The following is a 27,306-nucleotide window of genomic DNA, read 5'->3' on the forward strand; positions in this document are numbered from 1 at the left end:
TGTGGGTAACTGTCAGGCACAAAACTCGTCGTCGCAGGGCTTAAATCGGAGGCTAAGCTCTCAAATTACCGGCGATAATGGCCGGAATTTGTGCTGATTCGCTGCAACAACACGCCCATTGAGCAGCTCTATTCTTGGAACGAAGATCATGCATGCGATCGAAGCAAGAAGAAGAAGCGTTTACCTATCTGACATCTGTGTCCAAAGTCCAACATCGGTAAAATCGCGATTTGCATTAAGACCGGGAGGTCGTTGCAGGCGGTATGATTGTTCCAATGCATGGTAAACTGTACACTGTGACTATTGATTGTCTAGGAGCCATTAACTACATTTAACAAGGTTTTAAAACTCGGAATCGGGAACATAATCTGTGAGGATTCGGTATCGGATCGGGTATCGGTCACTTGCAAAATTGATATGAGAACGATATGGTATCGGAGTGGATTGACTGTATCAAATAAAATTATCCCTGAATCTCCTTAAAAAAAAAGATTTTTTTTTTTTTTTATCATTTTACCCCTTGTCTGCATCGTGTCACTGATATAGTATCGACACAGTATCAGAATTGGCTACATATAAAATCGATACGTATCATCCAATACAGGTGATACGATACCGATACTTAGAACCATGGTAAAAATTGAATCTGTAATGCCCCGCATTTCCATTTTAATGTTATAATATTGATTTAAAATAATTGTTATTATTTAATGTCTTTTGAATTGTTTATTTATTTATGATCAATAGTACAAGCATGAGGTGTCATGCTTATATTAATCAATAGTTAAGAGATATAAGTAATGTTATATGTGTTTTTATTGTAGATTGGATATTATTAAGAGATATGTGAGAGAACATGGATATGTTACATACTTACAGATTATGAGAAGAATGTGTTTTTTTTTTTATTTTTTATGATGGGATGCGTTATTGTTAAATGTTCTTTGAATGCACTGTAATATTTGAGCTAGTATGAATTGTTATATGATAATGATGATGTTCAAGTATGTTCTGGAATGCAAGAAAATGCATAAGAGATGTATTGAATGAAATGAAGTATTATGAGTTATTTATGAGAATGAAATGTGATGAAATGTATGGAATGAAGAGATGATAAAATGATGTATATGTATGTAATGTTATGATATATAAGCATGAAATGAGATGATGTTGGTGATGTTTTAAGCATGAAATGAAAAGAGAGAAGGAGAATGAAATGTATGAAATGAAAGTTAATGCAATAACATTACCCTGTATTTACCGTCGCTTTCCAACAAGGGGTTATGTACTGGATGAGGTTTTATTCGATGGTAATTCTAGAGCATGTTCTTTTTTGACATGTGATCTAGTGCAGACTATTATAAGATGATAATTTTAGAGCATGTTCCTGTTGGACATGTAGTCTAGTACAGACCATTATATGATGGTAATTTAAGAGCATATTCCTCCTAAACATGTGGTTTAGTGCAGACCATTATACGATGATAATTCTAGAGCATGTTTTTTTTGGGACATAGTTTAGTACAAAATGTTATATGTTGGTAATTCTAAAGCATGATTTGCAAGTCAAATAATTCTAGAGCATGTTTCTCACGGACATATGGTTTAGTTAGAAAAGTTAATGATAGAGTATGTCCTCATAGTCATATGGTCTATCCAAGAAAAGGCTGCATCATTTCACTCCAAACTGCAGTGATTGGGATACTTGAGTAAAACGTTGTATGCATATCTGTACACTGTTAATGAAGCAAATGAGCACTTGATTGTATTGTAATATATATTTTTTCACTGAATTGTTGGTTCATCCATGTTATAAATATTCTTTTCAGATGTTGAAAGTTCAGAGGAGAGGTGTGTAAAGTTCCATACTCTTTGGATTGTGAGTGTACAAGCTACACCAACCTAGGGAACATGATTGAGAGAAGTGTTTATGAACAGTAGGAGTTATGATGTGAAAAAGACAAAGAACATGTTTTGCAATAAGGTTTAAATTCACAAAACTTTGTAATACTTGTTCAATTGCTACAAGTGTTATATATATGTCATATATTAGTCTTAATCCCAACTCCAGTAATGTTAAGTCTTCCATTGTATATGTATGAATTCTGAGAGTTAGGTTACTATACAAATGTGAAAGATGATTTATAATCAATGCTCTTGAGGACAGACTTTTTATCTTGTCTGGGTTTGAGATCGTTACAGAATCAATTCAAGAATCAAGAATCGACCCATGAATAGGTTAGACTCAAGATGGATTACAAAGAATATGACTAGGAATCAGCCAATCTAATTCCGATTCATGAAACAGCGATTAGGAGTGGTGGAGGAAATCAGGATCAGTGTCTGCCGATTCCAATTTGAATTGACCAATTACTGATTTTTAAAACAATGATTGTAATGCCCACGTCGAGACACAAAGGGGGAGGGCAAGCCTTTCGTACAAACGAGAGAATAAGAAAGGGAGAGATGGGTTAAAAGTACCCATTATATTTGGAACGATGGTGATCTTAGGGGGTGTTGGACCGTTTAGCTCCCGCCACGGCTGAACAGGAGCCAGATCCGGAAGGAGTCCAATGGTTTTGGAGATGGAAGATGCTGGAATGGGTGTCACTACAAGTGTCCGTGATTATGAAGAGCAGCGTCTGACGAAGCAGTCATTCTATGGTTTCCATTTCCTGTTGGTGACTAAGCTCTTGAGTTAAGCTAAAAGATGTGCAAAATACATAGTGCCGGAATACAAACTGTGTCCTTCGCTATTAACATTTTTGTTTGTTATGAATGAATCAATACTTGTCGCAACAATCTAGCTTGGTGGCTGCTATATTAGAGAGGAGTTTCAATAATTGGTTGAATTGATTTGATCTGGATCGGCACTAGATGGACACCGATTAATTCCCATTCAAATTAACAAACTTAAAATCTTCATACTAAGAACCTTTATGTCAATTACAATTTCATTAATTTACGCCAATATCTCAGCTATTTTTTCTAAGTTAGACATGATGACATCTGGAAACCATAGCATCTACATTGCTTCAGAGTTTCTCATATTGAGTATTTTTGTCATATTAAACGTACTTATATTGAATCAAAAAACAATAAAAAAGTTTTTTTTTTTTAATTGTTATATTTAACAAAACACAAAGAAGTAGTGAATATAACACCTTTCAAAAAATGAGGTTCTTGTGTTTGTCCTTAGAATTATAGATGGTATTACCAATTAGGAGTAAAACACGATCGGCTTGGGCTGGGTTTTTTAAAACCTTAGTTCAATCTTGAGTCTTTTTAGCTCAGCCTAAGCCCAATCTGGCCTTAGGTCGGACTGAGATATCTCAATCTAGGCCCAACCCTGTCGGGCTCAACCCAGCCCAGCCCGGGCCTAATTGACTCTGATTTTTGCTTTGGTCAGGTTGACCTTGATCAATCCTGACTGACCCTACTTGTTTGCCATTTGTGTCCTCCTATGCATTAAAAAAACTGAGATACATGTGATTGAGTATTGGTTTTGTTTCATACTCAATTGAAATAGACTTTTCTTTGGGTCAAAAAACTTATTCCAATCTTAAAATCTTAAATACTTTCATTTAATAGATAATTAGATTCTTTTTGATAAACCAATAGATAATTAGATACTAAACAAAAATAATAAAACATACACTAAATTGTAAAACATAACCTAACACAAGACAAGGCATGGCTGAGCTCAGTTCGAGAACTCAACCCTGACCCAGCCCGACCTTGACCCGGCCCTGAAAATTTCAATCCTACCCCACCCTCTGGGTTGAAAATCCAGCCAAGACCCTGTTTAAGCTCAGGGCGGGCTTAGGCCAGCAGACCCAAACTTACAGCCCTATTACCAACAATCCAGTGAAACATGGGATTAGGGATGTCTAGTGATGAGCAATAAAAAACTTTCTACGTTATTTGTAAGCACTGGATTTAAGAGGCTCACTTTAGCCTAAAAAAATGGGACCATCATCGGTCCAAGTGACAGAGCAAGAAAAGAAGGCAATCATCAACACACAAACATGTCACTCCTTCCACTCCACTCACTCTAGGCCTGTAAATATAACCAAGCAGTCCCTGAATAAAACTAGAACTCTATAAAAATATTTCTCCTTTTGTAAACACCCGAGGAAGAGGAAGATTGGATAGCCAAACCGTTTCATCCTTCTGGGCCGTCGTAGCATATTGCACACTGACTGAATCACACCTGTGAGTGAAATTATATAAAGGCACAGCATTGACATTGATTCTTTGGATTATATAATGTAACAAACCTATGTCTGTTCTCAAATTTACCTGCACTTTTTCTTATATGAAAATGGAGGTTCACACTTCATAATGATGAATTTGGAGAAACTTGAGGGATCTTTCACCAAAAGAGCCCCACATTAAATATTCTAACAAGAAAACCAAACAAGATCCCCCAAACTAAACAAAGAAGAGCTAAATGATGACAATGACATATTGAGATTAATATATTTTCCTTTTTTTTTGCAAGGCAGTTCGTCTTCTAAGCACCAGTAACCAGCCCAGGACCAGGAGGATTCACTGTTCCAACTGCTGCTGCCTGTTTCCTCACCATATTAGCATGCTTTTGTCCTGCCAAATGGTTAGTGAAGACTGTCTGGCTATTACATACCACGTTGCATATTGTGCATACCTTCACTGCCTCGGCTGCCACCCCACCTTCTATCAGTTTCCTCCTCTGTCTCTCCAGATCCTCTCCAGGCCCCAAAGATGACGCTCCCTTCTTCTTACGCTGTTTCACTCCGACAGTCTTGCCGTTGTTGGCTGCTGGACTTTCTTCTGGACCAATCACGGGATCATTTGCTGCTGGGGCCGCTGTAGCAGCTGAGGCTCTGGCTTCTTTCTCTGAGTCTTCCAATTTCTCCTGGTTCTTTTGCTTCTTTCCCAGTTTGTGTTGGTCCGAGACATCCTTGCTGCTACAGTTAGTCTTGCAGATTTCACAACATGGAGATTGCACAACAGTCTTGCCCTCGTCAGATGCTGGGCTTTCTTTTGGACCAATCACAGGATCCTTTTCTGCTGGTGCCTCCGTGGCAGCTGGGGCAATTGCTTCTTTCTTTGATTCTTTCAGTTTCTCCATGTAGATTTTTATCCACTCAGGGGGGTACTTGAGAGGAACTGGGAGATTAGGAAATTGAGTGGATAAAAATCCGTCCAGGTGCTTCTTCCCCAATTTGTGTTGGTCCAAGTCATCCTTACTGGTACAGTCAATCTTGCAGATTTCACACCACAGAGACTTGCTCCAACCCCGATTGGGATTTGCAACAAGCAACAGTTGTTTCCCTTTATGTATGAAGGTAGCCTGCATAGTTACCAGCAAAGGAGGACTTTAGTAAAGCCACAAACCTAGCAACTCAAAGGTCAATAGATGCAACAGAAGGTGAAATTCAATTCCACCGACATACCAAAAAGAAAATAAAAGCAGAACTGGCAAAGTCCAGGTTCAAGAGACAATTACTAATTATTTTTCGTCTTCTATAGCTTAACAAAAATAAAAGAAACTTATCCTCTAAAACGACAATAGAGAGTTATAGAGATAAAGATGATGATGTTAGCATTGAAGGACCTTAGTTTGTATATTGACCTACTTAAACTAGAAGAGCTGAGAACCTACTTTGCATCCCAATCAAGTCACCACCCATCATGCCTTTTGTTCACTGTGACTTGTTACGAAAGTAACGGTGGTAATCCCAAACCAGTGAAATCCAGTGGGAGATCAGCTTGTGAAAGGAACACAGGAAAAAAAGGACAAACCAGATTAAGAGAAATTTAAATAACGCAAAAGACAGGAATTGTCTGATTATGCTCAACTTTCTGGTCGAAGGCTGTTCTTAACTGGATAGGTAATACTATCAAGTTTGATCTGAATCTGATGGAAAGATCCACAGATATGACACACTCCAATTGGGATTATGATAATTTAAGTTCTACAGAATCGTAAGACAGGATGGGGCTTCATACCAGTGATCAGTTAAATGTTATTAAATAACCAGAAATAGAAAGCAGGAATAAAACCGCCAAACAAATTCAGAAATATGAAAATTTAACAAATCCAACTTGCATCTGGATTTCGAGTATTAATTGGAAAGCTCAGATTTTAAAACTGTCACGCTTCATAATTAATAGCAGAACAGAGAACTGAAATCAGAATTCAACAAGAGATTTTGGAGAAATCCAAGTTGAAGCAGGAAACTGGAATTCAATGGGAATGATGACCCACGATAAGATTTTTTAAAAAGTTTTTGAAATCAGGATTTAATAGGGATGAACATAATTAAAAGTGAAACTAAAATAAAAAAGAAAGGAAATAGAAGAAAAGATACGAACAGGAATCACCACCAGGGGTCCTACAGAATCAGCACAGCAGGGTGCATTCTAAATCACCACAACACCAAAGGTAAACCAACTTTCATTGCTTAAAATCGCATGCAAGACTGTAGCCCATTAAAGGGCATACCCAGTGCACGAGGCTACCGTTACTGCAGGGTCAGGGGAGGGTCATAATGTACGCAGTCCTACCCTTACTTTCGCAGAGAGGCTGTTTTCAGAAAGACTGTAGCCCATTACAAACTTATATATAAGACTCAAAAACAGATTCAAACTCAACAAAGAAAAGACCTACACCAATCCTGAACTGATAAGGTAATTTAAACTAACTAAGAAATGAAAGAATTAAAGAAATAGACTGAAATAAGGCTGCACTTACGGAGTCACTAATCCAACCAAACTAAAACACTTTAACAACAATTAAAAATAAAGAAATAGGACTCTAGTTAAACTAATAAAGTAAATCCCATCTTCCTCCTACCCATATTTTAGGCCAATTAAAGTGGCGCATTACAAAGAAACCCATTGGACCACCCAACATATATAGAACCCAACCCAAGGCTTATTTCCACTAATAACCCCACTTCTCTGATTTATGTGCATCCAAAAGTCAGCTCAATTTGAACATAAAATTTTAAAAGGGGCAAATTTTGCAGAAGCACATAGGAACTATGAAACAAAATGCAAAATCAGAATAGTCAAACTCAGCAACATCGGGAACAGTTACAAGGATTCCAAATGGAAAAATTCCAAGACAGTGAATATATTGATGGAAGAACAGTTTAAGCATCTGCTGCTTATTGATACAGACAAAGCACACTTCTGCTAATGCTACAAGGTTAGTCATAGAAAACATCTAGAATCTTCATAGAGAACCATCTCTTTGTCCTCTATTACATACTGCAATGCTTTGATCATAGGCCAGGCCTCTCAAACAAACAGATTCATGAGAAACCTTCATTCTAAAAGAATTGCACAAGCACCTAGGTTGATTCAAAGGCAGATCTGGTCTTCGGAGAGAAAGAAAAAACATGTATCTTATGCATTCAAAACTACATCAGCTATGGGAAATTCCCAATTCCTTAAGAATCTAAAACATCAAGATGTCCTGAAAACATCTTTACAACCAATATAACCAAAGGCTAGGCAGGGGAACCCAAAACCCAAACCCTCAAAACTAACCTTGCCGGAAGAAATCTCAGAATGATCTCTGTGGTTACATATCCAAAGGTTGAGACTTGAGATCAACATTTGGTGAAGATGTGTGACAACACTACTTTTTAGGCAATATTTCTATAACATTGCATGCTAATTTTTAGAGCATATCTACATTTTCAGCCATTAGTTCGGAGAATAAGGCAAGTTTTATAATGTAGAAGAGTTGGTAAATCATTGCTACTGATAGGATTAAATGACATCACTGGAAAATAAATGAAAAAAACATCATGGACAAGCTTAATGAATCCCCATGGAATTGTTTGGCTGCAAAGGCTACAAATAAATATAGATAAACAGAGGGATCAAAATGTCGCCTTGTATGCAACTTAAGCCAGAGTTCATATTGAGGCAGAAGTTTTACATTTCAACAGAGGTAGATTTAAGTAATGAATCTTGGATCCACTAGACTCATGATGATCATCCTACTTGGATTACAAATAAAAAGTATGACTTGGAAAATATTTTATGTGTTTGGAATAAGCAATTGGACAACATGTCATGTTAAAGTTTAAGACCACTCGAAAAAAAAATAACTCAATGATATGTCGAGATGTTAATCACTGGACACTCTTAATTATGCTTCTAAGATGTCATACAATTCATCACCGGACAACTTGCTTGGAGTGACTCAGTATCATCCAAATTGATATAAAAAATGTGATTCCCTTAAACAATAACCATTTAAGAATTAAATGTTGTCGACTATTAGTGGCACCAGTTGGTGCTATGTGAGTTGTATTAGGACTGAATTGACAAGAGCACGCTAGAAATCAAGGACCACAATAAGGAAGTTCAATTGCTGCAGCAGGAAGCATAAAAAAGAAAAGAGTAAATTGTTTCTATATGTTAGATATGTCTTTGTCAAGCCCCTTCTCCCCTTGAATTCTCGATGCTTACTCTATGTATAATGTTGTAGACTAGCTGTGGCTTCGCTTCTTAGGTGGCTTGTAACATTTTTGTTTCTCCTATCAATAAATTGTTACCCATTAAAACAAGAAGCATCTAATCAAACACTTCTCCCCCAGAATATCAGGTACTGTTCTTGAGAGAGAGAGAGAGAGAGAAGGGTAATAAGGGCATACCCAGTGCACAAGGCTCCCACCACTGCGGGGTCTGGAGAGGGTCATAATGTACACAGCCTTATCCCCCTTCAATTTATGAGAGAGAGAGAGAGAGAGAGAGAGAGAGGGAGGGGTAATCATGAATAAAATTTACCTGATAACAATTCCATTCAGGATTTGGACCAATCATGGGGTCCTTTTCTGGGGCCGCTGCAGCAGCTGGGGCATTGGCTTCCTTCATTGATTGTTTCAGTTTCTCAAAGTCCTTCTTGTGTTTCTTTCCCAGTTTGTGTTGGTCTGAGACATCCTTGCTGGTACAGTCAATATTACGGATTTCACCCCATGCAGGCTGCACAACAGTCTTGCCCTCGTCAGTTGCTGGGATATCTTTCGGACCAATCACGGGATCCTTCGCTGCTGGCGCTGCCATAGCAGGTGGGGCACTGGCTTGTTTCTTTGATTCTTCCAGTTTATCCATGTTCTCTTTGTGCTTCTTCCCCAATTTGTGTTGGGCCAAGTTATCCTTGCCGGTACAGTCAATCTTGCAGATTTCACAGCAAAGAGACTGCACAATTTCGGATTTCTTTGCACCCTTCCTGAAGGTGCCATTCACAGCAGGGAGAATCTTTGGCTTGCTCCAACCAGCATGATCAGGATTTGGTACAAGCAACGGTTGTTCCCAATTATGTCTGAAGGTACTCTGCATAGTGCATAGTTACCAGCAAAGGAGGAATTCAGTAAAGCCACAAACCTAGAAACTCAAAAGGTCAATAGACGCAACTGACAGTGAAATTCAATTCCACAGAAATATCAAAAAGAAAATAAAAGCAGAACTTGCAAAGTCTAGGTTCAAGAGACAATTACTTCATGAAGCTGATGAATATGTAAGTGGGAAAATTATTAGGAATCCACAGCCGTATGATTGCAATGACATTGCTACACAATATGAGTATGACTGATAATACATCTCTGTTATTGCACAATCCCAGACTTGTTCCCATAAACTAATACTGCATATAGGTTTGGTATAAATGAGAAGGAAGTCAAGAATCTACAAAGACAAGGACTAGATTGGTAATATAAACCAACCACTACCTGATCAATAAAATGGAAAACAAATATCGTGTATTTCAAGGATGTTTCTGGCGACTGCCTCCTTCAATTATTTTTATTTTACCATTATTATTAGGCATTAGTTTTCATGCACGGCCTGCATTGAGTAAAGTTGGATGGGCATTTAGTGACCAAAGACCGCCCCATCCCCCTATAAGACAGGCTCGATGGGGGGAATTTCTCATGCACAAGTATACTACTCTTTTGTTCTGCCATAGCTTAACAACAATAACAAAAACTCATCTTCTAAAATGACAATAGAGGAAGATAGAGATAAAAATGATGCTGTTAGCACCAAGGACCTCAGTTTGTGCCTTAACCCACTTAAGCTAGAAGAGCTAAGAACCAACTTCACATCCAAATCAAGTCACCACCCAATGCATTCATGCCTTTTGTTCGCTTGACTTGTTACAATAGTAGTGAAATCCAGTGGGAGATCAGCTTGTGACAGGATCGCAGGGAAAAAGAACACAGCAGATTAGGAGAAATTTAAATAACTCAAAGACAAAGAGGACTTGTCTGATTAATTCTTTACTTCAGGTCAAAGGCTGCTTTTAACTGGATAGATAATCCTATCTGAATCTAATAGACAGATCCATAGAAACAACATGATCCTATTGGGAGTAGGATAATTTAAGTTCTGCAGAATCAAAGGATAGATGGGGGGGTTCAAACCATTTGAATAAATAATAATAGAAAGAAGGAATAGAACAGCCAAAACAGATTCAGAATTATGAAGATGTAACAAATATTACTTGCACAAGGATTTCTGGTATTAATTGGAAAGTTCAGGTTTTGAAACTGTCACAAGATTCATAACTAATAGCAGAACAGAGAAATGAAATCAGAATTCAGAGATCAATTTTAATACAAGAGATTTGGAGAAATCCAAGTTAAAGTAGAAAACAAGAATCCAAAGGAATTGATGACCCAAGATAGGATTTTTTAAAAAGTTTTTCAAAATCAGGATTTAATAGGGATGAACATTAATTAAAACAGAAACTAAAATAGAAAAGATATGGTCAGAAATCACCAACTGATGCAGGGATGGAATCACCATCATTATCCTAACCTTGGCATCACCGCCAGAGGTCCTACAGAATCAAAACAGCAGGGAGCATTCTAAATCACCACAGCACCAAAGGCAAACAAACTTTAATTACTCAAATTCATGTGCAACACAAACTTATACATAAGACTCAACAAATAGATTCAAACTCAAAAAAGAAAAGACCTAAATCAATCCTGAACTGATAAGGTAACTTAAACTAAATAACAAAAAAGGGCATACCCAGTGCACAAGGCTCCCGCCACTGCGGGGCCTGGGGAGGGTCATAATGTACACAGCCTTACCCCTGCTTTCGCAGAGGGTGTTTCCAGACTCGAACCGATGATCACTTGGTCACAATGGAGCAACCTATACCGTTGCACCAAGGCTCGCCCTCAACTTGAACTAACTAAGAAACTCAAATAATAAAGGAATGAGACTGAAATAAAGCCGGACGTATAGAATCACTAATCCAACCAACTAAAACACTTTTAACAACAAATAAAAATAAAGAAATAGGACTCTAGTTAGACTAATAAAGTAAATCCTATCCTTTCTCCTACCCATATTTTAGGCCAATTAAAGTGGCCCGTTACAAAGAAACCCATTGGACCACCCAACATATATAGAACCCATTCCAAGGCTTATTTCCACTAATAAGCCCATTTCTCTGATTTATTTGCATCCAAAAATCAGCTCAATTTGAACATAAAATTTTAACAGGGACAAATTTTGCAGAAGCACATAGGAATTATCAAACAAAATGCAAAACCAGAATAGTCAAACTCAGCAACATCGGGAACAGTTACAAGGCTTCCAAGTGGAAAATATTCCAAGACAGTGAATATATTGATGGAAGAACAGTTTAAGCATCTGCTGCTTATTGATGCAGACAAAGCACACTTCTGCTAATGCTACATCTAGAATCTCCATAGAGAACCATCTCTTTTTCCTCTATTACATATTGCAATGCTTTGATCACAGGCCAGGCCTCTCAAACAAACAGATTCATTAGAAACCTTCATTCTACATCTAATATAAGTGAATCGCGCCAGCACCTAGGTTGATATTCGAAGGCAGATCTGGTCTTCGGAGAGGAAAAAAACACATGTATCCTATGCATTTAAAACTACAATAGATATGGGAAATCCCTACTTCCTCAAGATGATCATCCCACTACCTGGTACATAAAGTTGACTTGGATTATACCCCCCCCCCCCAAAAAAAAAAAAGGATGACTTGGAAAATATTTTACTGCATGTCATGTTAAAGTTCAAGACTACTTGGAAAAAGTAACTCAATGACATGTTCAAGATGTAAATCACTGGACACTCCTAATGATGCTCTAAGATGTTATACAATTCTCTTCCACGGACAACTTGCTTGGATGACTCAGTATCATCCAAGATAATATAAAAAATGTGATTCCCTAAAACAATAAACATTTAAGAATTAAATATTGTTGACTATTAGTTGCACCATTTGGTGCTATGGGAGTTGTATTAGGACTGAATTGATAAGCACAAGCTAGAAATCAAGGACCACAATAAGGAAGTTCAATTGCTGCAGCAGGAAAGAAAGAAAAGAGTAAATTGGTTTCAGATGTTAGATATGTCTTTGTCAACCCCCTTTTCCCTCTTGAATCCTCGATGCTTACTCTATGTATAATGTTGTATACTAGCTGTGGCTTTGTTTCTTAGGCGGCTTGTAATATTTTTGTTTCTCCTACCAATACATTGTTACCCATTAAAACAAGAAGCATCTAATCAAACACTTCTCTCCCAGGATATCGGGTACAGTTTATGATGGAGAGAGAGAGAAGGGTAAATCATGAATAAAATTTACCTGATATTCATTCCATTCAGGATTTGGATGCACTCCTTGAGGTGGAAGCATCATGGGTACATAAGGATTGGCAGCATCTAGGTAAGGACCAGTCTCGTAAGGTGGAGAAGACCAAGATGTTGAAGCCGGTTGCGATGCACCTGACAGAGGTAATGGGACAAAACCAGAAGGAATGTCACCTCCTCCAACAGCAACAGGATCAGGATGATGAAACCTGTAGTTGCCCTGATATTCATTCCATTCAGGATTTGGATGCAACCCTTGAGGTGGAAGCATCATTGGTACATAAGGATTGTCAGCATCTAGGTAAGGAACAGTCTCATTCTGTGGAGAAGACCAAGATGTTGAAGCCGGTTGTGATGCACCTGCCAGAGGTAATGAGACAGAACTAGAAGGAATATCATCTTCTCCAACAGCAACAGGATCAGGATGATGAAACCTGCAGTTGCGTCCATGCTTGCAGTCACCATGACGCATATAGTACGAGCACTCTCTCTCCCCCTTGACAGAGAGAAAACATTATCACAATTTCAGTATACTTACTCAAATCGAGCCAAATAAATGTCTGCTATAAATACAAGACATGTTAGCTTTAATGGATTAGGTCGAACAAGAAAGGGACAGTAATATTACCGGTCTAATTGGCAAGTCAAGAAAGTTAAAATCTAGCGGTGGTGTTGGCAGAGGTTTTGGTACCACTGGTTTTACCCGTGAATGATTGTATCTACAAGCATTTCCGAACTTACATCCTCCTGGCAGCAGGTAATACTGCAACAAACATAGCATACTATAAATAAAGGAACATCCATTATTGATATAACATGCATCAACAGCCACAATGTCCATGAAAAGATTAATGACAACTGACATAAAACAGATGCAATGTCATATCAGGAAAACCTTCCCAAATCATTCCTATTTAAGAAGGGACAAAAGACCCACATAGGCAGTAGTGAGAGACAAAGAGATGACTCCCGCAAAAGCATTAATGATGCAAATAAGACACCTAAAGGGCTTATTTGATTGGAAATAAGCTTTGGGTAGGGTTATGTATGCGTTGGGCCTTTGATCCCATGTCTTTTCATTGTAATGGGCCACTTTAATGGGCCTAAAATTTGGGTAGAAGGTAGGCATACTGGATTAGGCTTAGTTAGTTAGTTCTTTTTAGTTTGTTGTTTAATAGGCTTTGAATTCCCTCACCTAGCGTGAGAAGGATTCCTTTTCTTATTATGCTTCTTTATGTTATTAGCTTTGATTTCAAAGTCAGATTAGGATTTTGATTTAGCTTTCTATATGAAGCTTGTGAGAGACATTGGCTCACACATGATTTGATGAATAATTTGTTTCTCTGCAATGGAGTGTTGTGCGATTCAGTAAGGGGGTGTGAGATCCTTGGAGGACAGTGAAATTCTGATCCTTTTTTCTTGGTGGGAAGCAATCTATCCTTCTTATTCTCTGTTTTTTTTTTGCTTCTTCAAGTGTTGTTTCATCTGTTATTTATCAAGCTTGCTGGAGACTGTTTTAAGCTGAGTTTGGTGTTGTTAATCATCTTTTTAAGTTGCTGTCTTAGTGCTATAAGGAGGATTGAATACCCAACAAAACCTTCCCCATTAAACCTGTTGGATGCTCTGTTTTTTAGCCTTTTTACTGAAAATGTGATTTTCTGTACTGGAGAATCTTTCCATCAGGTTTCTCCCGTACTTTGGGCCATTCAGCGACCACCCAAGAGGGACCTTCAACCAGGGTATCTCCCTGATCTGAGGTCTAATTCTGAAGTTATTGAAAATCTCTTGTTTTCTGTCTTCTGTTCTAGTTTCAGATTTGAATTTTCAAATTACTTTTAATCTAGCCGTTAGATCTGTTTCATACTTTGGGAACTGAGTTAGACAGATTTGACTTTTACACTGATCTGACCTTTTGATTTCGTTTTAACTTGGAATTTCCTACTTTCTGGTTTTAGTTTCAGATTTCATATTTCTTCAACTAATTTTAATCTGACCATTGGATTATTCCTATGTTCTGAAGGACATCTATAATAATTATTTGTGATTGACTGTTGCACCGTTGTGACTAATTGGTCACAGGTTCGAGTCTAGAAACAGCGTCTTTGCGGAAGTGAGGGTAAAGCTGCGTACATTATTATCCTTCCCAGACACCGCAGTGGCGGGAACCTTGTGCACTGGGTACGTCCTTTTTGTCAAAGTTTAACCTTCATCTGAGAAGGTTGACTTTTGTTGACGTTTTGGATTTGGGTTTACTTGGGATCTTGCAAGTGAGGTGTTTAGCCTGAACCTAGGGCACATCCTACCTACTCCTGCCCCCCACGAATTAACATGAGTCAAACTGATGCAGATAAAACACAATTGGGCTTATTTTAATGGAAATAAGCTTTGGGTTGTGTTATGTATGTTTTGGGCCTTTGATCCAATGTGTTTTCATTGTAATGGGTCACATTTAATGGGCCTATAATATGGGTAGAAGTTAGGCCCACGAAATTAGTTAGTAAAGTATTTTTCTTTCTTTATTTTAATTGTTATCAAGTGTTTTAGTTAGGCTGAATTAGGATTCTATAAGTCCAGTCTCCTGTTTTGAGCCAGTTTCCTTCATTATTATAGTTTCCTAGTCAGTTTATATTACATTATCAGTTAAGGATTAATTTAGCCCTTTCCTATTTAGTGCTTGAGTCTTCTATATAAGTTTGTAAGGGAGTCCAGCCTTGTATATGAATTTTATTAATGAGATTTTGGCTTGAGCCTTTTCTTTATTTTGTGAGATTCAGAATTTCAGTGAGATGGTAGTGTTATGTTGGTGGGATTCCAGTTGAGGCTAGGTGGGATGGATGCTTAGTCGTATCTTCTTCTTCTTCATTCTTCTTTCTCCATCACACATCAATTAAGATAATTTCACAACTGGTAATCTAATCATCGGATTTACTTGATATTTTGATATCTTGATTGATATCTAAGAACTTTTGTTAACCAGAATCTTACCTCTACCAGTTCTTCATTATTTGCTGGGATATCTGACTTGCTAGGTTTTTTGGATCTTAAGTTGCTAATTCTGATACAATGTTGGTTCTTGAGATCCAACTATTGGAAAGTCCAATACTTCGAAGAGTTGTTCCTTGCTATTTTATCAGCTTAAAAAAATATGGGCATACCCAATGCACGAGTTTCCCACCACTGTGGGGTCTTGGGAGGGTTATAATGTACACAGCCTTACCCCTATTTCATGGAGAAGCTGTTTCCAAACTCGAACCAGCGACCACTAGGTCGCAATGGAGCAACATTACTGTTGCTATTTTATCAACTTCATACCAAAATATTACATCCATCAAAGTTGTTAATTCCTTAGGCTTCTAGAAACCCATCACAAACTCAATTCTAGCCACTCATGCGCACCCTTCCCTCAGCCTGCCTGGCAGTGCACACACACTAATGCAGTTAAGATCTTCCAATTGGGCCAATCGGGCCTTGGAAGACTTTATTTGGCTCATGGTTGAGTTCTATAGACCTTGGGCTTCTTATCTTTAGGTTCATTAGTGTAACGAGCCTCTTTTATAAGTAATAAAAATCAAATTTTATTAAAAAGAAAGGGCAATTCTGTCCAATCCAGACCAATTCAGGGCGATCCGGATCAGTATTGGCCAAGACCGATCCCGATCCGATTTCTGATACCTTAAACCATGCTCCTTCCTCCCTTCCTATTGATCTGACTTCTCTCATTAGCAAGACAGTTACTTCCTTTATCCCAAATTTGATCAAAAGATATGATCACTGGACCTGCTTGCATATAAGATCCAGAACCTGGATTTTCAGATGGCATTACAGACACGCATGCAAGAGTAGGAAACCTCAATATAATTCTTTTTTATGAAAAAAAATCATCCAAGATGGAGTTATACCCATGCCACACCATATGAACAAGCATCCCCTAAATGGAGTAGAAAGATTCAGGTAATGTGTATCCTAGAGGAGGACTTGAAGTTGATGCAGCAAGGTTTAATACATCTTATAACCTTGAGGATTGGGGTGGATAATCTGGAGGCTGAAATATTTACGAAAATAATGGGTTGACTTCGGATGTTTAGAAGTTATCATTGTGACAAAATCAAACAGAACCAGAATCTACGAAGAAGAAGAGAACAGAGAGAGAGAGAGAGAGCACGAAAGGAGAAAAGGGAGAGAAAATCCTAAAACCACAATAGGATTCTGTTAACAGCTTTGGGAATGAATGCTTAGATGATCTAGATCGATCACCCAGCCTCTTATTTATAATAAAATCAAATTGCAGCTAAAGTATGAATCCCCCCCCCCCCAATCCTATTCCTATTAGGAATTCCCACTATAATTAGGAATCCCAAATAGAGATCGGATAGAAGGGAAAAACAGGAAAAAAACAACTAAGACATAAACTAAATAAAACAAATAACTGAAACCAACAAGGACTAAGTTACCCCTATCGGGTAAAGTAGCCAATCTCAACATTCCCCCTCAAGTTGGAGCAAGGATGTATATCATGCCCAACTTGACTAGATTGGGATGAAACAACTTCCCAGACAATCCCTTGGTGAAGATATATGCAAGTTGATCAGTAGATGTCACAAAGGGAATGCAAATCAGCCATTCTTCTAATTTCTCTTTGATGAAATGCCTATCCACCTCAACATGCTTGGTACGATCATGCTGTACAGAGTTGTGTGCTATGCTGATTGCAGCCTTGTTGTCACAGTACAACATCATAGGAAGACGAATAGGAACACCAAGATCTTGTAGCAACCCTTTAAGCCAGAGTAACTCACAAATACCCTGTGCCATAGCTCGAAACTCAGCTTCGGCACTAGAATGAGCAACAACATTTTGCTTCTTGCTACGCCACGTGACAAGATTTTCGCCTACAAAAGAGCAATACCTAGAAATAGACTTGCGATCTGCAAAACCAGCCCAATCAGCATCAGTGTATGCTTCTATCCGTAGATGACCATGTGTAGACAAAAGAATTCATTTTCTAGAAGCTGACTTCAAATAGTGCAAGATATGAAGAACAGCCTCCATATGAAAAGAGTAGGGATCATGCATAAACTGGCTCACAGTACTCACAGTGACAACAATGTCAGGACGTGTGTGTGAAAGATAAATCAGCTTCCCTAAAAGCCTTTGGCACCGGTCTTTATCAACAGGCTTACCCTCTTTCACCTTGAGTCGAACAGTAGGGTCCATAGGAGTATCTGAAGAACGACAGCCTAGCAACCCGGTCTCAGCCAAGAAGTCTAGGACATACTTCCTCTGGGAGAGAAAAATGCCCTTTAGAAGATCTGGCTAATTTAATCCCAAGAAAGTATCGTAGTTTCCCTAAATCTTTAATCTCAAATTCTTGTCCAAGGAAGGTCTTCAGCCGTCTGATCTCATCACCATCATTGCCAGTAACCACTATATCATCAAACTATAAAAACAGTGAGTTTTTCACCAACCCTCTTTATAAAGAGTGTGTGATCAGCATTACTCTGCTTATAGCCCACAGAAATCATGGCCTTGTGGAACCGGCCAAACCATGCTCGAGATGACTGCTTCAGCCCATAAAGTACACGCTTCAGTCTACACACTTTTACTTGGTTTCTGTCATAAGAAAACCCTGGTGGAATGTCCATATACACCTCCTCATCCAGTGTTCCATTTAGGAATGCATTTTTTACATCTAGCTGCTGCAAATCCCATCCAAGGTTACCTGCATAAGATAATAACACATGAACAGTATTTAACTTTGCAACAGGTGCAAAAGTTTCCTGGTAATCAATGCCGTATGTTTGAGTGAACCCCTTGGCCACGAGTCGTGCCTTATACCTATCCACAATGCCATCCACCTTCTGTTTCACCACAAACACCCATTTACATCCAACGATTTTCTTCCTAGGTGGAAGAACCATAAGCTCCCATGTGTTATTTTTCTTCAAAGCTTCCATTTCTTCCATCATAGCTGCCTTCCACTTTCCGTCTGATAAAGCTTCCTGCCAATTGTTAGGAATACGAACAGAAGAAAGAGAGGAAACAAAGGCACGAAAGGATGGGGAAAGGGAATCATAAGAAACAACATGCGATATGGGATGCTGAGTGCAAGTTCTGACACCTTTGCGAAGAGCAATAGGCAAGTCAGGAATATTACCAGGTGGAGAGACAGGTTCTGGATCTGGGTTCGGCAATTGGATGGGTACTGGAGCACCAGTTGATTGAACCTGCTTATGTTTCCTTGCATAGGTCTTCACATTACTGTCATCAATCCTCCTCTGAAATTCACTAATAGTCCTCTGGATAGGAGTTTGGACCGGGGTAGATTGCTCCCCCTGAATAGAAATGGTCTCCCCCTGTATAGGAACCTCTCCCCCAGACTCAGGGGGAGTACTAGGGGCAGGCCGAATTGGTTCAGACTCGTGGTAAGCAGACTGAAGTAGAGGTAGAGAGTCACTAGTCAGCACATCTTCACTAACACTCTCCCCCTGAAGAGGTGGGGACACATAATAGGGAACACTTTCATGAAAGACAAATCCATGCTGACAAAAGTCCTGTGGGATGGGGGGTAATAACATTTGTACCCCTTCTGCATAGCAGAATAACCCAAGAAAATGCAACGGAGACTACGTGGGTTAAGTTTACCAGGGGACCTTGTATCCCTGGCATAACAAACGCAGCCAAACACCTTAGGTGGGAACAATAAAGGAAGAAGAGCCAAATAATAGCTCAATAGGGGTTTTGGAAAGAAGAACCCGATTGGGCAGCCTATTAATTAAATAGGTTGCAGTAAGGACAACTTCCCCCCAATAAAGGGAAGGGACATTGCGAGCAAACATAAGAATCCTAGCCACCTCCAAGAGGTGGTGGTTTTTTCGCTCAGCCATACCATTTTGGGCTGGAGTGTCGACACAGTTGGTCTGATGGAGGATTCCATGGGCAGCAAGGTATTTTTGGAACTGACCTTCCATATACTCTTTCCCATTGTCACTCCTCAAAATTTTAAGAGTGGCAGTAAACTGGGTCTTAATCAATTGATGAAAGTGCTGAAAAGTTGAAAAAACTTCATTTTTTGTGTGCATTAGGTATACCCAAGTGAACCTAGAATAGCAGTCAATGAAAGTGACATACCACCGATGGCCAGTCAGGGAAGCTTTCCTACTAGGCCCCCACACATCAGTATGAACAGTATGAAATAAGGAAGAGGATCTTTTCTTAGAAATAGGATAAGTTGAACGTGTCTGTTTAGCCAAGACATAAGGCTCACAAAAAAAGTCTTTCTTATTACAATTTTTAACTAATGCTGGAAATAAATGTGATAAAGTACCTAAAGGGGGATGGCCTAGTCTAGAGTGCCATTTATGTATTTCAGAAGAGAAAGATACCGAAGGTACAGCCTGAGTAGGTGTAGGATCGCCATCAAGCAGGTACAATCCGCCGTGCACCTTACCCGATCCAATCGTCTTCCCCGAGTCCAGCTCCTGAAAAACACAGTGAGTGCGAAAAAATGTCACTTTTACAATTCAGAGATTTAGTGATACTACTAATGGAAATAAGGTTAGTCGTAAATTTGGGAATATGCAACACAGATGACAGAGTAAGGGAAGGAGAAAAACCAATGGATCCTTTCCCTGAGATGGAGGAGAGGGACCCATCAACAATTTTGACTTTATCCTTACCAGAAGCAGGAGAATATGTATTAAAAAGACTAGAAGAACCTGTCATGTGATCAGTAGCACCGGAGTCTATGATCCATGGAGTGGATATTACTGATGCACAATGTCCAGCAAAAGAAATACCTGTACGGGCAAAGAAGGAACCTGAATTGGCAGCAGACGTAGTAGAGGCAGCAGATATGTTCAACATACGACGCAAAGCCTGGAGTTCTTCCTGGGAGAAACCAATGTCAGCAGTGGGAGTTGGAGCTACACTTTCAGTGTAATTGGCTTTGTTTTTAGACTTAGCACGACCATGTTTGGCCTCAAAATCAGTGGGCTTCCCATGTAATTTCCAACACTGAGCCTTAGTGTGGTATGGTTTGTGACAATGCTCACACTTAACAGGCTCTTTGGTAGTAGTAGTAGAAGAAGCAGCAACACTGTAAGGCTGATCTCTCAACTTTGGGAGTAATCATCATGGCAGCCCTTCATGTCTCTTCACTGTGAACATAAGAAAATGTCTCCTCTAGAGTGGGGAAAGGAACCCAACCAAGGACTTGCACCCGAATAGGGTCATAGTCATCATTGAGGCCAGCCAGGAAATCATAGATACGGAATTGGTCTACATAGGTGTGGTAGGCAGTAATATCAACAGTAGTAGTAGGCTGAAACCGAGCATAGTGATCCAATTGTTGCCATAAACACTTGAGGGCAGCATAGTATTTGGTGACAGACATCTCCTTCTAAGTAGTGGTTTGGAGTGTCTTCCTGATTTCATAAACCTGAGCACCGCTACCTGAACGACCATAGGTGCCCTTGACAGCTGTCCATATCTATGTAGCAGTGTCAAGGAGAAGATACTGACTAGAGAGGTCAGTGGTCATAGAGTTCAGAACAAAGGACATTACCATTCCATCATTGGCAGCCCATTTAGTACGAGCAGCACCTTCTTCAGTAGGCTGTTTGGTGCCGCTAGTAAGATGGCCAGTGAATCCCCTACCAGCCACTGTTAGGGATAATGAACTGGCCCAAATTAAGTAGTTTGTACCATCAAGCTTAATGACAGCAGCATAGGGAAGAAAATCAGACCTAGTTTGATCTCCTCGAGAAGTAGCAATAGTCATCTCTGAGTCACCCATGATTCAGCTAGGCAGAAAAAATCAGATCTTCAAAAAGAACCTGATTCGAATGTGAATGATGGGTTTTGAAATTGCAGAATTTTCAACCGTCAGAATGGGCTGAAATCTTGGTCGAGTTTCCCTCTAATAGTAAGGAAGATAGCTTCCAAAAATTAGCTCTTTCTGATGAGCCAATAAAAAGCCCTAAATTTTGACAAATTTAGGAAGAAAATCTGATCGCAGAAACCTGATTGTAGAACTTGATTGCAGAAAAAACCTGATTGCAGAAAAAATTGCAGGACTGGTTCTAAACAAATGCTGCAGTCTTCAAACAAGGATTGGTGTAGACCAATAAGAGCAGGAACCAATCTCCATAAGTGCAGAAATCAAACTTCAGTTGAAAGAATAGCTCGATCTCCAAGGATGGAAAATCCTGCTGGCAGATTTAGGTCACACCACTGTTCTTCGATCTTCAATGAGGTGACATTGAGGGCAGCAACTGAATTTGCATTAGATCACCTCATAGTTGCTGCCCTGATGGAGAGAAAGAGGCCGAGAGTGGTGGAGAGAAAAAAGAAAAAAAAACAGAAACCGAGAAGGGGGAAGACCAGAAAACCAGAGAAAACTGAGAAAGGAGAGAGGGGAGAGAACCAGAAATCGAGAAAAGCTGTTCTTAGATCAGAGTTGGCTCTGATACCATGTTAACAGCCTTGGGAATGAATGCTTAGATGATCTAGATCGATCACCTAACCTCTTATTTATAATAAAATCAAATTACAGCTAAAGTATGAATCCCCCCCAATCCTATTCCTATTAGGAATTCCCACTATAACTAGGAATCCCAAATAGAGATCGGATAGAAGGGAAAAACAGGAAAAAAACAACTAAAACATAAACTAAATAAAACAAATAACTGAAACCAACAAGGACTAAGTTACCCCTATCGGGTAAAGTAGCCAATCTCAACAGATTCAGTATATCTATCATGGTCTAGTCTCACTACATATATAGCATTATGAAACCTACTAAGAGTCAAAGTCTAATTTCAAACAAAGATAAAGCAACTCAACATCAAACTTTCCCCCCTCACGGTACAATATTTAACAACCATCAACAGGAATGATAGGAATCAGATAGAGTCGATATTACTAAGATGAGTACAGTTTGAGACAGAGAGAGAGACCCAATCAGATTTAGCATCAATAGGCCCAACATGTCATGCAGCTTAGGGAAAAAGAATTCATCTAATTTCTATTTAAGACCAGTTGGTAAAGAGTATGTTTCTCTTCAATAAATCAATTCTGTTGTCTTGAATCTTTATCAAAATACCAGCTGAGACCCATTATAGAGATAAACTACAACAAGAAAGACAAGAAACAACAGGAAAGAACAAAGATTCAAAACTCCGGCCATGACTTGTTCCAAATAATGGGAAAATACCCCTTCTACAATAAAAATAATCAAAAACATGAATAAGTGTTCGGTGGATTGGATGCATATATCCCGAAGTCATTATGGTTTATGCCTAATATGAGTATCTTAAGTGAAAAAGCTTTAGCTATCGCACGTATCTTGTACAAAGTTTATTTACGCATTGAATTCCAAAATGATGACATGCTCATTTAGTGGAGTACAGACTACAGACTCCAACTACTTGGATAGAGCATGCGGCTCCAGCCAGACTTTTGGTTGTAGCCTTGTAGGAGTAGAATTAAGGAAAACAAATGGTAATTCCTGTGATCTAAACGAAGAGGATCAGATCAACCCAAATAAAAGATCAGAGGCCAGGAAATTATAAAAAAGAATGGATTATTTAGAATAAATGCAATAAGAATTTCAGGGAACTTACAACTCATAACACTCAAAGAAAGTAATGTAGGATTATTTAGAAAACATGCAATAAGAATTTCAAGGAACTTACAACTCATAACACTCAAAGAAAGTAATGTATCTTATGATAAAAAACTAAAAACAACTGACTGAGCAAAGTAGTTGAATAATGACCTTGCATTCTTGTTGCCCCTTTTTCTCTGAAAGGTCTTGCTTCTCCTTTTCTTCAATAACCTTCTACATGGATAAAACAATGGGCACCAAAATAAGAGAAAACGCTGTTCAATCACACACTTGAATCATACCACCGATGCAATCAAAGTTCATAACAGATAACTGCCCAGTTAGAGTAAATCAACTAACGGGAATGCGACAGGAGCGAAAATTGTTTTGTCAACTTCCAGTAAAAGCCTGCTTCCTGAGGTAGTCATAAGTACAAGAAAAACCAGCACGTAATACACGAGAAACGACATAACTGCCTAATCCTACACAACTGAAACTGCCCCACCCCGCCAGTAGACCATAATTCCTCTACGGTTTATCATATTAAATTCATTATCGGACACATTATATAAGAGAGAAAACTAGATATCTATGTTTTAAGCACACGCTTTTGGTCCTAGATCAAGAGAGTTGCAGGAGAGGCGAGAGAATTTTGAGGGGGATTAAGGCCAACAAAAGCTAACCTGGGCAGATTCCGGCGAATCCGATCTCGGTGCCTACATAAAAGAGTGATCGTCCATCGCTACAGTATACTAAGAAGAAAACTAAACGCCAAATAATACACAACTACAAGCAATAAAGCACGCTCAAAAAGCTAATAAGCAAACGGGTAGAGAACAAAAGGATGTACCTGGTTTCCCTTTCTAGCAGGATGATTGTTCCTGCAATTCGGTCCATAGCGACAAGTTCCAGTTCGAAGGTAATTGGAGCAATCGGGTTTACCGGTTCTCCGGGGACGGAGATTTTTTCTAGGTTTTGCAGAAACCCTTTCGACGTTGTCCTCCTTAACGTCATCGTCATCATCATCGTCACCATTATCAAATTTATAATCTTCTAACCCAACTTCCTCTTGAATTTCCACGGTATCAGGCGCATCTTCAGTAGAAGGAACACGATCAGGGACAACAGAGGGACTAGTATCAACAGTATCATCAGGAGCAGCAGAAGAAGGATTAACAACAGGGGCAACAGTATCATCACTAGTAGCAGAAGGATAAAAGTAGTCTCTTGTAAGTTTTTCTACGGCTTTACTAATAGAAGTAAAGTAGACGGGGATACTGGCCATGGTAGACTTGATAAGAGTGATCCTACCACTAAGAGAGAGAAAACAAAAGTTTCTACCCCAAAAACCCCCAACTCTCTAATCTCCTGAAAACCTTTTCTTCTCTTCTCAGTGACAAGATCTTAAATCAGAAGCAGGAGATGAACGAGGTGATGGAAAGAGCTCTGCAAGTAAAGGCTAAGCTAAGGTCTCAAGTTACCGGCGATCATGGCTGGGTTTTGTGCCGATTAGCCTGTTACACCACCCACGCGCATTGGGCAAGCTTGACGGCAATGAACGATCTGTATCGACAAGTATCTCTGTTATTGGAAAGGTAACAAATCAAGTCAATCAATGGAGGGAGCTTTAATATGATGAAGCTTTTATAATTGTTCTCTCTGTAAATAAAAAGACTGAGTAGTTGAGAGTTGAGGCTTGAGATGGTCCGCAGGTTTGACGGTTGGAACTTGGAGGGAAAAAGAGTGGAAGGTGACATCAGCGATTGCTTTTCTAATGTCTAAACCAATGAACCCAAAGGCCAAGGGGCCGCGTATTTGGCAAGGGACTAAGCCTAAGGAATGTGAAGGTCCTCAATTGGATTCCGATCCCCCCCTTGGGAGTTGGGGCTACTTCCCTTGAGAAATTTTCTAGCGAAATGGGGTCCAATATCTCCTGGTTTTTTTTTTTTTTTTCGGGGTAGAGAAACGTTTATTCACTAGAAAGGCTGGAAGACATGACGTCCACATTACAAAGATGGGAAAGCCATGTGGTGGAAAGTGGCCAAGTTGTCATTCAGTAGATGAGGCCTTCTTAGCCAAGGCATCAGCTATTTGGTTGATGTTCCTTGGAATATAACAAAATTAGAAAGCCTGGTTCATGTGCGATTATGGGATGGGTTTTTTGCCTAATCATAGGATGTCATGAAATGATATTTCTGCCCCTAGATAGATACCTAATGCGAACGAAGCCTAAAGGAAGCTGAAGGTCCTCCCCTTTGAGGTCACCCTTCTTAAGAGAAAACTTCTTGGTGAACATGATGCTTCTGCCCCTAGGTAGATATCCAATGTGACCAAGCACCGACCTCATGTCCATTTATTTTTTATGAAAGACAGAAGGGGTAAGAGGATAAGGATAGACATGGTACATGGGTGGTGTGCCCAGCTTTTAACAAAAGGTATTCAAAAGAAAGAAAATGGTTTAAGTGTTTCTTCTTTCCGAAGGATCTCTCTCATTGATGGTTCAGGGATTTTTGCACGTGTTGCTTTGTTGCTTTAATAAATTCTGTTTTTGTGGGATTTTGATGAAAGAAAAAGGTCAAAAATTTCATACACGGCCGTGCAAGTATGAACGGTCATTATCCCCTCTCACAAAAAGTAGGAAAAATCATAAGCCCCCCACCCATATTTAATGCTTCAAAACTCTCATCCTCTCACATGCACGGCTTATACAACCGTGTATGAAAACTTCTCCTAGAGAAGCTAAAAAAACAAATCATGATACCCAAAATTTTGTTTCATAGGTTGTCTAACGAAATATCTTGCAATCGATATTCAATGTTTCTACCTAAATGTTGGTGTTTCACCGAAATTTCAGTCTTGTGTTGTTGTGTATAGTTTCATCGATATTTCGGTCGAAACTATTCAACGCCTTTACTATAAATTCTACATTTTGTACGAAATGAGTTGAAAATTGCGACTCATTTTGTGCACTTTCCCTAGTTTTGACACAGCCTCATGGAAAATATTGTTTTCTTTTATTTATTCCCAAATCGTTATCATACAAGGTTGAAATTAATGTTTAGTCAGTAGAGGAAGCGACGATTTGCTGCGTTTTTGGAAGATTTGTGCAGAATTCAAAGTCGAAAATATATAATTTTTCCCAAAAGCTATTTTTCCGGTAGGAAATGGCATAAAAAACTTTGCTAAAAAGTGAAGACAGAAATACTACGCTATATTTGATATATATGTACTCTCGAAATAGATTCTGGGTCTACAACACATCATGAAGCAGAAAAATGCTATTCTTGATGTAAAAAACAATGCTCAGAGTAAAAAGAAGATATATCAGTTTGAGCGTATTCCAAAGCATTGTCAGAAACAAAATTTTAATACACGCATCAAACTGAATTTATGTCATTATAAAAGACTTTAAATACAGATAACATTTTGGAACGATCCTTCAACAAATACAGCTAAGTAAGAATAATCGTCCACTAACATAACAAAATACATAAACCCAGACCAACTATGAACACGACATAGACCCCACACATCTGAATGTATTAAAAAAAAATAGATAGACACATAAGACACATCTCGCGTAGGAAAGGAAGCACGACAATGTTTGATAAACTCGCAAGCTTCACATTCTATTCTTGATGTAGATTTGCACTCAGGAACCATCTGCTAGAGCTTGAAGAATGACAAAGGACCTAACCAACAATCCCAATCCAATGACGTAACAGAACCATACGAAGCAGAAACATAAGCAACAGTAGAGACCACTTGTCTCACGCCCTCCACTGATTGTCCTCCCAGTCTGAAGATTCCAAAAGACACAATAAGAAGGATAGAAAGAAATATGTCAATTTAAAGCTTTAGTAATTTGACTAAGAGATAACAAATTCAATGGTAAATGTGGAACATGTAGAACCGAAAATAGTGATAAAGAAGATGTGGAGAAAACATAACCATGACTGGAAACCTGGGTAGAAGCACCATTAGCAAAGATAACATGAGATGGATGGCTAGTTTTATGAAAAGAAAATATATCAGATTTATCGGTCATGT

At 38.9% G+C, this 27,306-nt stretch overlaps 1 protein-coding gene and 1 long non-coding RNA gene across 5 annotated transcripts in view; both read right to left on the bottom strand.

Moving 5' to 3' along the window:
* Positions 1 to 27,238, bottom strand: part of LOC122670836 — a 114,303-nt gene extending 87,065 nt beyond the window's left edge. For 3 of the 4 annotated variants that reach the window (XR_006334260.1, XR_006334259.1, XM_043867844.1), the window contains exons 1-3: positions 27,235 to 27,238; positions 27,019 to 27,020; positions 24,466 to 24,506 (exon numbers count right to left, since the gene is read on the bottom strand). Coding sequence is in view for 1 of the 4 variants with exons in the window: in XM_043867844.1 (XP_043723779.1) it covers positions 24,466 to 24,506; positions 27,019 to 27,020; positions 27,235 to 27,237 (46 nt within the window). In the remaining 3 variants the exon portion in view is untranslated. Of the gene's footprint in view, positions 1 to 13,278; positions 13,414 to 23,427; positions 23,479 to 24,465; positions 24,507 to 27,018; positions 27,021 to 27,234 lie in introns of those variants that run through there. The other variant, XR_006334263.1, reaches the window with a different exon arrangement.
* Positions 5,192 to 12,728, bottom strand: LOC122670839. The gene is made up of 2 exons (XR_006334267.1): positions 12,646 to 12,728; positions 5,192 to 5,335 (listed from the first exon to the last, which is right to left on the bottom strand). It is a non-coding gene; the product is annotated as an uncharacterized LOC122670839 (long non-coding RNA).
* Positions 27,239 to 27,306: the final 68 nt, after the last annotated feature.

The sequence above is a fragment of the Telopea speciosissima genome, chromosome 8 (assembly GCF_018873765.1).
Source record: "Telopea speciosissima isolate NSW1024214 ecotype Mountain lineage chromosome 8, Tspe_v1, whole genome shotgun sequence".
Classification (NCBI taxonomy): Eukaryota; Viridiplantae; Streptophyta; class Magnoliopsida; order Proteales; family Proteaceae; genus Telopea; species Telopea speciosissima.